We start from the raw sequence: 11,308 nt of genomic DNA on the forward strand, positions 1-11,308 counted from the left end.
CTTTTGGTTCTAATTGTTTATGCATTTGTTGCTGAGCTTTGGATTACAACTGACATATTGATGGTGACTTTTTTTTTTTGCATCGATATTGATGGTGACTTATAGGAAAGGGAAGGACCTGTTGTTTGGCTGCATCGCTGGTACCTTAATGTGTACGTACAAGTACAATGCGACAGGAGCGGGAATACTAGGATACAGATTTGATGAAGTGAGAAAGGAGCGAGAGGTGAGGAAGCAGAGGGAGGAGGCGGACAAAAACAATATTGATATTTCATTCTGCTGATCTCTTTGTATACCCGAAATGTAAGCCACACATGAGAAAGGACGAAAGGCCACACTTGTTCACAAAAGGGATATCATAAAGCTGTGAACTCTTCTAGCTTATGTATTTCTAAAAAATGTACTTATTTGAAGCTGGAAGACGTGGTGATGCTTATTTGTTGTTTTGATCCTTTTCACCCTGCCATCAGTATATCTTTTGTTCATAATTTGTACAGATGGTGCATGCACGGAAGATTTGTTTCGTGCAACCATATGTTGTAGGTAGAAAGTCTTAACTTGAAATTTGTTAACATGCCATGACATACCTTTCCTGATTGAAACTTCGATATGGCATACTTTTATCAGTGTGTATATCTTTTGTTGGTTGCTTCGTGTTCTTTCTGTGCCCTCGCGTGCCTTGATTTTCAACAAGAATTTGTGTCAGATAGGGAGCTTTGTATGGATGATTGCCTAGGGATGTTTATTTAGAATCAGAGATACTGTTGGTTTCGTGCTGCTATTCCAGTATTTAAGGTGCATTTCCTTAATAATAAAGAAGAATAACAAGAGTGAGGTTGTGTTGAATTAACGGCTTGTATGGTCTTAATATAAAACACACACTTTTTATCATGCAAAATCCAGATCTTCAGACTTGTAATGGTATATACTTTTACAACACCAAATACTTCTGCACTTTTGTGATTCCTAGCACGGATTGGGGCGAAACATGAGCTACCATTAACTACCTCGATAGAAAGATCAACTGTTCAACTCCGGTTTGAAATCCGTGAGTGAATCTTCCGTGGCTTCTTCTACAAATGAGTGTTCCGTTTTCCTTTCCGTTTGCCGGTTAAACTAAGGGGAAGACCATTAAGGTTCATGATATAATCAGTTCATCATATGCATGAAAATACTCACAGACAAAAAGACCAACATTCCTTCGTCAAATTCTGCAGTTATGTGTATTTCCTGATGCCTACAGTTTCTGAATTCTGGGACATGGTTCCACAGTTTATATGTTCTATTAACATGTTTATATACCTGAATCAGCTAATATACATTGATCGGCGTGTAGTTTGTATTGTCCACCAAACAAGGAAAAATGCAAACCCCCAGCTTGGGGTGCACAAAAACCGTCTGCCACTTCTGTTTCCGAATCAGCATCACTTCCTGAATCTTCCCTCCGTATTAGCCATATCGTCAGCGTGTATGCTCCATATCCCCATCAGAAAGGCTTCCCTGTCAGCTCCTCAACACAAATACCCCCCTGGCAGATCAGCAGAGTTATTAGCACCCAGTTTATTATCAGGAACAGGGTTGGTTTGACAACTGAACACAGAGCTATCAGATAGTTTAATACTAGTACTTCAAGGAGGAATAGCTTTGCCCTTGAAATGGCTATAAAAAAAATCACTAGAAAGCAGTGTGATTTGCTGAGAGACGGAGAGGGCGAAAGTTACCTTGCTGAACAACGCTCTATCACATCTTGAAGCTTGATTTTGTTCAAACTGCAAATCCAGCTAACCAAAGCAGACTTTTCATCACTTTCCCCTGCATCTGTCAGTGAAGTCATATGCATCAGCAAACAACATGGTTGTGGTAACTGGTAAGCAATCAACGACAGGGAAGGCATGGACAAACAAAAGACTACCAGTTACTGAGGGCATCTCCAGCTGCGTCCCCAGGAAGGCCTCCCCAGGCGATTTTTTCGCACCGGCGCCAAAAAAACGGCCCAGTCGCGCCCCCAAGAGCCCGATTTTCGCCGGCCTGGGCCGAAAACAGCGCCGGCGGACCCAGGCCGAACCCGGCGCGCTGGGGGGCGTCCGGGCGAACTGTTTTGGCGCGAAACAGCCGCGGGCCCGCCGCGTCAGCGACACGGCGCCTCGTCTTCCCCCAACGGCCTCGGTTCCCGCGGGGAATCAATGCCAAGGCTGCCGCCGGTCAGCCTTGCCATTGATTCCTCACGGGCGGCGCGTCACGGGACGGCGCGCCGACGCCTCCCCTCCCTCGCATGCGTACACACGGGTGCGGCGCGGCTATATAGCCGGTGGCCTGCACTCGCCTGTGCCCACACCAGCCCCGCCCCTCGCCGCCACCCAGCTCCTCCCTCTCCCTACCTCTCCCGAGCGCCGCCGCCCAGCCCCTCCCTCTATCTCTCTACCTCTCCCGAGCCCATCCCATGGCGGAAGGCTACCCCGGAGACGAGGCGGCAGCCAACGGCTTCGGCCGCCGTTCGCTCCGCGAATAGGAGTCCTGGCTCCTGTTCCAGGCGAACATCCCGGCGCCGCCGGACATGCGCGCCGGGCCGACGGGGTGGAGGCTCAGCGCCGCGGGAGTGCCCATTCCCCCGTTGCCCGACGCCGTGGCGAAGCCGAAGTACTTCGCCGAGGAAGTCGAGGTCGTGCGCGCCTCCCTCACCGACGCCCAACTCTCCCTCCCCCAGTACGCCGCCGACAACCACGCGGCTTGGGTGGCGTATTTCGAGCGCCGCCAGCAGCAGCGCTTGACGTCCATCAACGGCGCGCCGGTGGTTGGCGGCCGGCAGAATAGCAAGGGGCGCCACCTGTGGTGGGGCGTCCCCGGCCGCACACTCGAGGGCGTGCTGACGTACCTCGAGGGCGGCAACGACCCGCCGTTGGCGTACCCGGCGAGGGCGGCCGCCCCGGCGCAGCACCGACGCGCCGGGCCATGGGCGCCAAGGAGGTTCGGGTCCTCCTCCTCTTCTTCCTCCTCCCGATCTTCATCGCTCTCCCCCGGCACTCCGGCCCTGCTCGGCGTCAAGGCCGAGCCCGCGGCGGAGACGCCGCTCGGCCGACACACTCGCAACGCCGGCATCGTCATCAACGAGGGCGGCCGGCGCGCCTACTCGTCGGCTCCTCCTCCGCGCTTCGTCAAGCCAAAGACGGAGCCGGGGCTCGCGCCGGTGAAGAAGGAGCCGGCCGCGCCGGTGACGACGGAGCTCGACGACGACGACGCGGCCCTGGAATGGACGCGCAGGGACTCCATAGCGATGGAGAAGGAGCGCCTGGAGAAGGCGAAGGAGCGCCAGCGCGCCGCCCTGCTTCGCTTCGCGGAGCGTCGACGCGGTCGCGACGAAGGCGGAGTCGTCGTCATCTGCGACAGCGACGACGACGACGATGATGTGCCGCCACCAGTCCGCCATGGCGACGCCGGGCAGGGGTCCAGCAGGGGCGCCCGCGTCAAGGAGGAGAAGGCCGACGACGACGATGGCGGCGACGACGGCGACTTCAGCCAGTTTTTCCTTTAGATTAGTTTATGTATATGTGATATGTAATGAAAATCCGCGAACTTCGCCGAAATTTATCGTGTTTGGCCGAATTTTATCATGTTTAAGCCGAACTTCGCCGAAGTTCTTTTATTTTAAAACGTGCCTGGGGGCGGCCCTGGGGCCGGCGGCTGGGGACCAACTCGCCTCCAGGCTCAATTTTTGCGCCGGCTCACCCCAGGCGGCGATTTTAGGCGCCCCTGAGGGGCCAACGGCTGGAGATGCCCTGAGACCCCAACCAAAGACATGCCAGGCGTGAGATGGTGTTCTGGGAGCTGCAAGGCAAAGCAACATACTATGAAATACTCCACGTAGGCCAGAGTGTGGCATGATGTAACACACGTCTCAAGGTTCTTTGCGGGTATGGATGGTTTAAGAAAATAAAACAGTGCCAACAGAGGCCATGCAATCGAAGGGGCACATCACCATTTTACTCATTTTGAGGTATTTCAGGAAAAGCGATATGCTGAACATAATGGACCAGGAACTCAATTATATATACAGTACCTTGTAGCATTGGATGTAATTTGTTTGACTGAATGCATTTCGCGGCACGAGCTTCCCATGTCCGTTTTCAGCCAGGGAAAGTAGCCATGGTAGACTCATATCTCTGAATCTGACACAAGTATAAATAAACAGTTCAAAGATAATTTCGTCAGTACTTAGGTTGTTGGTAAAGGGTCTATCCAAATTGTGAATACACAAACCACAGACATCACAAAACGGTGTCAAAGAGGATAGTTCAAAATGTTAGGCTGACTTGAATTCAAGAATCAAGAACAGTTTAAAGTGAAAAGTGACACCAATTACGAGCTCAGTCACAAAAGCATGGGTTCCCAACTACCTGCTGTCATATCTTTCAAGTGTAAGCTTCAGTTGTTCCAGAGCATATCGCTTGATTTTCGCACCAAGAATCTTCCATGTTAAGATGGTAAAATGTTATATCACAAATTCACAATTACCCGGAAGGATGGTAGATAAAATAGATGAAACAAAATTAGATGGCATACCAGCTTTACAGAAATATTGCATGTTGAATCAACTATCGAGAAATCCCTAAGGAAGTCAGCACCAAGGTCTCCACCAGACAAAAAAAGTGCCTAAGACAGTCACACACAACAATTGTCAGCAATCTGTTACTTAGCAGTTGTTAGGTCTTTTGTTTTTTAGCTTTTTCCGCATCATACTTTGAAGTAGCAACATGGCAACTATACGGTGTGCCCTTTTAGTTTACTAGTGCATAAACGGTAAACCGATAGACCAAGTGCTAAGCTTTGCAGGGTAACTGAATAAGTACAGCTCAGCCGTGAAGCACTATTCGATTCTTAGCCATAAGAGTGGGCAGGTTGAAAGTGTGTAGTGTAGATATAGTTACTTTCATTGAACACAAACATGGCAAAAAAATACACAATACTACTTCCCATTATAACCAAATTGAGTACTGCCATCTTATTCTAGATGCCCCGATTCTAGTACCGGTGTGGCTACCCTAGAAATGTAATATCCTCTGTGCGTGATCCATGACTCCATATATGTGCCAAAATGTGAAGGTAACCACTGCAGCTACATATTAGGATACAAAATACTATTGGGCCCTTTAGCTCTTATCATCTTCAAACTAATTCCCTACATTTTTCGCAATTTGTTTTTAGGAAAGTTCACTACAGCAGCTGACAAAATATCTGTAACAGAACACAATATTTATACCATGATCTGAATATCATATTGATTCTAAAACTACAGAATTCAATGGGTACAGTTCCAGTTCTAGTTCACTAACATTATCCATATTTGCATTGGTATATGTAATTAAGAAGATCAGAATTGCATATATAGCATGCATACAATTTATACCGACTTGATAATTTATTCAATTATTAAGGGCAGCAACCAGCTATCGCACTGAAATGCAATCATCCTAATAACATCAACCCCACGATGAACGCTAGCTGCATTCTGACTTATCACACAAACGGGAAACCAATAAGTTGAAGACTCACTGCCATTGATCGAACGACAATGCATATCTCTGGTTCCTGCTGGTACTTGCAGATATGATAATAGCAGAAACATTGCAGTTAGGATACCTGAAGCTGTAGGTCCGAAGGGACGCCTCTTCTGATGAGCAGAGGGTTACCACCCCCGCCCTGGCCATCGCCGTCGTTGATCTCTTGTCCCAGCACTTCGCCGAGGGCGTCCAGGAGTCCTCTGCCTTCTGCGCCGTGCATCCCGCCCCCTTCCCCAGGATCGGGCCCACCAATGTCGTCGCCGCCGCCGACATTCCAGCCGCGGGCGCGGCGCCAGAACAAGTACAGGAGAAAAGCTGCGACCAAGCCCATGGCGGCGAACTTCCCGTAGGTGAACACGGACGAGTTTCTCCATGCGCGAAGCACCGCCTCTGGCGGAGCTGTCGGGGATGGAGGCGGAGTGGGCACCGGAGGTGGAGGCGGAGGAGGTGTCGGGGATGGAGGCGGAGGAGGTGGAGTGGGAACCGGAGGTGGCGGGGGTGGCGCGGGGTCTGCCACAGGAGTCGCGGGGGCCAGATTGAGGGTCAGGAACTCATACCCTAGGGCCTCGCCGTCGTCGACGATGACCAGCGGCGGCGCGGGCTCCGCTGGACCCGGCCGCGCCGCCCTCAGGCGCTCGACGCGCCTCTTGTTGAGGAACGCGTCGTTCCATAAGCCCTCGATTGCCTTCCACCCGCTCCTATGCCGCCATAGTTCCTCCATGAGCTTCCGGCCGGGCGGCATGGTTGCTGGGCTCTAGGGTTGGAGGAGCGGGAGGGGCGGGGAAAGGCTGCCGGAAGCGAAGAGGAAAGGAAATGGTTTTGGCTGGGTTTTTCGTGGGCCCTCCGCGCCAGCTGTCTCTCCCGAGCGAATGAGCGGGCGGGCCGGACGTTAGGCGCCGTCACCGTTACAGACCTGCCGTCTGCGTGCGTACCGTTGGTCGCGCCCACGTACGAAGCTTGCACCGCATCTGACGTCACGGGGTCACTGACGGCGTATGCACGACCTCTGACGGCTTCCGTCGTCACTTTGGTAAACCAACGTAGCTCGTCTAGCTTGTCTAGTGAACGTTCGTCCGAAGGGGCGCAACATAATGCGATCGAACTGGCATCTTGCGCCACGAGCTTTAGTGATGTGTTTATTTTCCAATGATGATATGGGCATGTTCACTTGTGCGTCGTTGTTAATCCGCGGGCATTGCATCAACGTGGTTTAGATTGACATTTTCTTACTACAGTAAAGTGGCAGCAGGTGTAGGGACTGGCACGGACGCCAAGGCCTTGCGCTGCGCGGCGAGCCAGTAAAAAGGAAGGCGGTTCCGAAAATCCAACTTTTCATAACCGTCTTCCTTTTTACTAGAAGTGTTTAATCCTTCATTAGAATGAAGTCACTTGCTTTTCTATAAGTGTTTAATCCTTCATTATCGAATTACGTTTGTTTGTTGAAACTCACATTTTGTCTAAGTTTCGTGTCATTTTCCTAACGTAACCATGTATAATAGCTCAGAGAGCATTACGCAGCCTACTACCACCACTGATCTGTTTGGGCGACTAATCCCGAGCTCATGTGAGCTCGGTTGAAATATACAAAAAAAATATGATTTCTTTTTTGTGAAACATTGAGAAATGTTTTGATAGCTTGCAAAATTTCATCATCATATGACATTCGAGGAAAATATGGGGAAAAAACAAAATCAATGCTCCAAAATGCATTTGAAAATAACGTTTTGGAGCATCCATTGTGTTTCTTATTGCCACATTTTCCACGAATGTCATATAGTGATGATTTTTTTTTGCGGGGGATATAGTGATGAGATTTTGCAGTCTACAAAAACTTATCTCAATGTTTGACACACACAAAAAATCAGAAATTCTACTGTTCACCCAACTCGGGGATCAGAACAGCCGCTTCCTCTATTTTGGGGCCGTTTGTGATCAGTGGCGTAGCCAGAATTTTAAGTCAGGGTGGTCCAAATGATGATTTTTACACAAATAGATTAAAGAAAATGATGAAGGTATTGTAAGCATATCGAAATTCATAAATAAGTCTGATTTTTGTAAACGAGTCTAAAATTTACTTAAAAGAAACTAGAACATCTTATAATTTTAGGAAGTCCTTAAAGCACAAAACTTTAAAGTTTGCACTCTAGGCCAGTACTATTATCAACTAGTTCAAACAATCAAACCTTGAAAGAGAAAACATACTTTGAAGCAGTATATGCGCCGGGTGGTGCACCTGCATTTTAGCAGCCTGACACACATCCCCGGCCGCCGGCTGCGTCGGCGTCAGCGCCGCTTCGTCCGCCTGCCTCCCTGGCCGCCGCGTTGCGTCGGCGTCTGCGACGACACCGCTTCATCCGCCTGCCTACCGCCTTGTAACGCCCTCGATGCGGCTATATCTCCTACGTGTCGAAGCACGACTTAGAGGCATAACTGCATTGAAAGCAATGTCGCAAGTGAGGTAATCTTCGCAAACAACCCATGTAATATAAATAAAAGGGGAAAAGATACATAGTTGGCTTATACTCGCCACGTCACACAAATACATAAATAAGTCATTACATTCATCCAATACACTCATGGTCCGACTACGGTACCAAAATAAAGATCAATCCCCAAATGCGACAAAGTCCCCGATTGCCCCAACTGGGCACCACTACTGATCATCTGAGAAAGACACATAATAACGACGAGAGTCTTCATCGAACTCCCACTTGAGCTCGGTCATATCATCTGGAATGGTATCATCGGTCCCTGCATCTGGTTTAGGAAGGAATCTGTGAGTCACGGGGACTCAGCAATCTCACATCCTCGCGACCAAGACTATTTAAGCTTATAGGTCCGGTAAAGGTATGATGGTGGAGTTGCAGCAAGCGACTAGCATATATGGTGGCTAACCTATTCGCAAAAGAGAGCGAGAAAAGGAGGCAAAAGCACGGTCGAACATCTATGATCAAGAAGTGATCCTAGAACAACATACGTCAAGCATTACTCCAATACCGTGTTCACTTCCCGGACTCCGCCGAGAAGAGACCATCACGGTTACACACGCGGTTGGTGCATTTTAAATTAAGTTGAGTTTCATGTTATCTACAACCGGACATTAACAAATTCCCATCTGCCCATAATCGCGGGCACGGCTTTCGAAAATTCAAAATCCCTGCAGGGGAGTCCAACTTAGCCCATCACAAGCTCTCACGGTCAACGAAGGATATTCTTTCTCCCAAGACAATCCGATCAGGCTCGGCATCCCGGTTACAAAACATCCTCGACAATGGTAAAACAAGTCCAGCAACACCGCCCGAATGTGCCGACAAATCCCGATAGGAGCTGCACATATCTCGTTCTCAGGGCACACTCAGATAAGCAATCCGTACAACTAAAACCAGCCCTCGAGTTTCCCCGAAGTGGCGCTGCAAGGGGCTCTAGTTTGGACGAACACTCAGAGAAGCACTGGCCCGGGGGGTTTAAATAAAGATGACCCTTGGGCTCCGGAAACCCAAGGGAAAAAGAGGCTAGGTGGCAAATGGTAAAATCAAGGTTGGGCATTGCTGGAGGAGTTTTATTCAAGGCGATCTGTCAAGGGGTTCCCATTATAATCCAACCGTGTAAGGAACGCAAAATCCGGGATCATAACACCAATATGATGGAAACTAGGGCGGCAAGAGTGGAACAAAACACCAGGCATAAGGCCGAGCCTTCCATCCTTTACCAAGTATATAGGTGCATTAAGATAAACAAGATAATATTGTGATATCCCAACAATATACAATGTTCCAATAAGGAACGATCTCCAATCTTCACCTGCAACTAGCAACGCTATAAGAGGGGATGAGCAAAGCGATAACATAGCCAAACAATGGTTTGCTAGGACATGGTGGGTTAGAGGTTTGACATGGCAATTTGGGAGGCATAAAAAGCAAGTGGTAGGTATCGTAGCATAGGCATAGCAAAAGAGCGAGCATCTAGCAAGCAAAGACAGAAGTGATTTCGAGGGTATGGTCATCTTCCCTGCAAAGTTTTCAGAGTTGCCTTGATCCTCGTAAGCAAACTCAACGGGCTCCTCGTTCATGAACTCGTCTCCCGGCTCTACCCAAACAAGAACAATAAGCAAAATGAGCACAATCAACCACGTGCAATGCTCAAGCAACATGATGCAAACATGGTATGATATGCGGGATGCAATATGTGATGCATATGCAAGATTTGAAAAGGAATGATTGAACTTGGACTCAACTTGGAAATCCAAGGGTGCCACTGGAAAGGTGAGGTGATTTCGGTTGAAATCGATATAAAGATCACTGGAATCGGATGCACGGTTTGAAAATGGCAAGCAAAACAAATATGGCACCGGTCTACGATAATCAGCAAGTAGCCATCTAAATGCATCAAGTAAAATATGCTACAACACTCAAACATGACAACAAAATACATGGAAGGGATCCACTCATGATGCTTGACAAAAGATGAACACTGAGCTACGGCTAATTCATCCATTAACAGGTTCAAACAAGCATGGCAAAAGTGCAAATGATAACAGGTTTCAGACTTAGTGAAATTAACACAAGTCTGGAATTTATCATGGGGAAGCAATCTTTAGAGCATGAAAACTACATGCTACAGGAACATATCATGACAAAGCAAGGCATGGCATGAAGCTACTCAAAGCACTTAACAAAATTCCCTTAGTGACCTTGAGCCAAAAGGGATCAGAAAATACAATTGCAAGCATGTGAACATAGAAAAAACATAAACAGATTCAGACTTAGTGAAAAACTGGAGCATGCAAAACAGTTAACGAGTAGGCATGTTTACGAGCTCGATGCACTCACTACAGAGCATGACATGACAAACTAAGTATACACCCATCAAGAAGACATGGCATAGAAGCTATACATGTCAAGAACAACAACATAGCATGCACGGATCAATAGCAACATCCTCGGCAAAATCGCTAAACATGTCAACAATCTGCCAGGATCATTTTATAGCAAAAGTAGAGCTCGATTGACTCAAGCTAGGGTGCTCCATAATTGCAAATAAAGACATGGATGGATAGAGCACCACAATGTTAACAAAATATCCTTACTGATCATCATCAAAAGAGGCACGGATCACTAGGAAACAACATGAACATATGGCATAACAACAAAATCAGGACAAGGACTTAGAGAAATTCTAAGTCCCTGAAATCAGCATCAACGATTACGCTACTTTGCAAGCTTGTGCTAGTCACCACAAAGATCACAAAAATACATGGCATACACGCCTGTAAAGATGGCATGGCATATAACAAAACACATGTAGAGCTCAGGATCATAGCATGCACACATTAATCATGGCAAAAAGACAAAAGGCTATTTGCTGAAACAGATCTGCAACTTTCCTCACATAGCCCTCTTCCAACAACATTTCAGGCATCAAGATGAGCTCAAATGAAAATGATGCAATGAGATGAAATGATGTACTCGTCGAGGCGAACATTTTGATATACTACACACACGAATCGGAGCTACGGATGCAGAGTTATGGCATGATGAAGATTGCAAAAAATTAGGGCAAACGAGGGAAAAAGTCAACCGAGGTAAGTTTCAGATCTAGGGTTCCTCCGCGGGCACGCAATCCGAGGAGCTCCGGCGAGAAACTTCTGCTCCGGCGAGGTAGAAGCTCCGATCCGGCGAGAGGAGACGGCGGCGCGGCCCTCGGGCGCTGCGGGGCGCCGCGGTGGCGCCGGCGAGGCAGGTGCGGCGAGGTGG

The 11,308-nt window shown here is 48.3% G+C and overlaps 2 protein-coding genes across 2 annotated transcripts in view; one reads left to right on the plus strand and one right to left on the minus strand.

The window, feature by feature from the left end:
- The window catches only part of LOC119359119, a 6,446-nt gene extending 5,853 nt beyond the window's left edge, over positions 1-593 (plus strand). Inside the window, exon 4 of the mRNA XM_037625444.1 lies at positions 106-593. Coding sequence (XP_037481341.1) covers positions 106-283 — 178 coding nt within the window. The 3' untranslated portion in view covers positions 284-593. The remainder of the gene's footprint in view (positions 1-105) is intronic.
- A 638-nt stretch (positions 594-1,231) lies between these two features.
- LOC119359120 lies at positions 1,232-5,992 on the minus strand. The gene is made up of 6 exons (XM_037625445.1): positions 5,635-5,992; positions 4,558-4,647; positions 4,392-4,462; positions 4,055-4,163; positions 1,722-1,818; positions 1,232-1,528 (listed from the first exon to the last, which is right to left on the minus strand). The coding sequence occupies exons 1-5, from the start codon at positions 5,884-5,886 to the stop codon at positions 1,765-1,767; spliced, it is 576 nt and encodes a 191-aa protein (XP_037481342.1). The 5' UTR covers positions 5,887-5,992; the 3' UTR covers positions 1,232-1,528; positions 1,722-1,764.
- Positions 5,993-11,308: the final 5,316 nt, after the last annotated feature.

The sequence above is a fragment of the Triticum dicoccoides genome, chromosome 2A, assembly GCF_002162155.2.
Source record: "Triticum dicoccoides isolate Atlit2015 ecotype Zavitan chromosome 2A, WEW_v2.0, whole genome shotgun sequence".
Taxonomy (NCBI): Eukaryota; Viridiplantae; Streptophyta; class Magnoliopsida; order Poales; family Poaceae; genus Triticum; species Triticum dicoccoides.

What these genes read in the sequence shown, in the direction of transcription:
- LOC119359120 (XM_037625445.1), bottom strand. Translation starts at nt 5,886, where the DNA reads ATGGGCTTGGTCGCAGCTTTTCTCCTGTACTTGTTCTGGCGCCGCGCC. An exon ending in CTTCGGACCTACAGCTTCAG is followed by an intron (nt 4,648 to 5,634) that starts GTATCCTAACTG and finishes TGACTGTCTTAG; the next exon opens with GCACTTTTTTTGTCTGGTGG. An exon ending in GCAATATTTCTGTAAAGCTG is followed by an intron (nt 4,463 to 4,557) that starts GTATGCCATCTA and finishes TTAACATGGAAG; the next exon opens with ATTCTTGGTGCGAAAATCAA.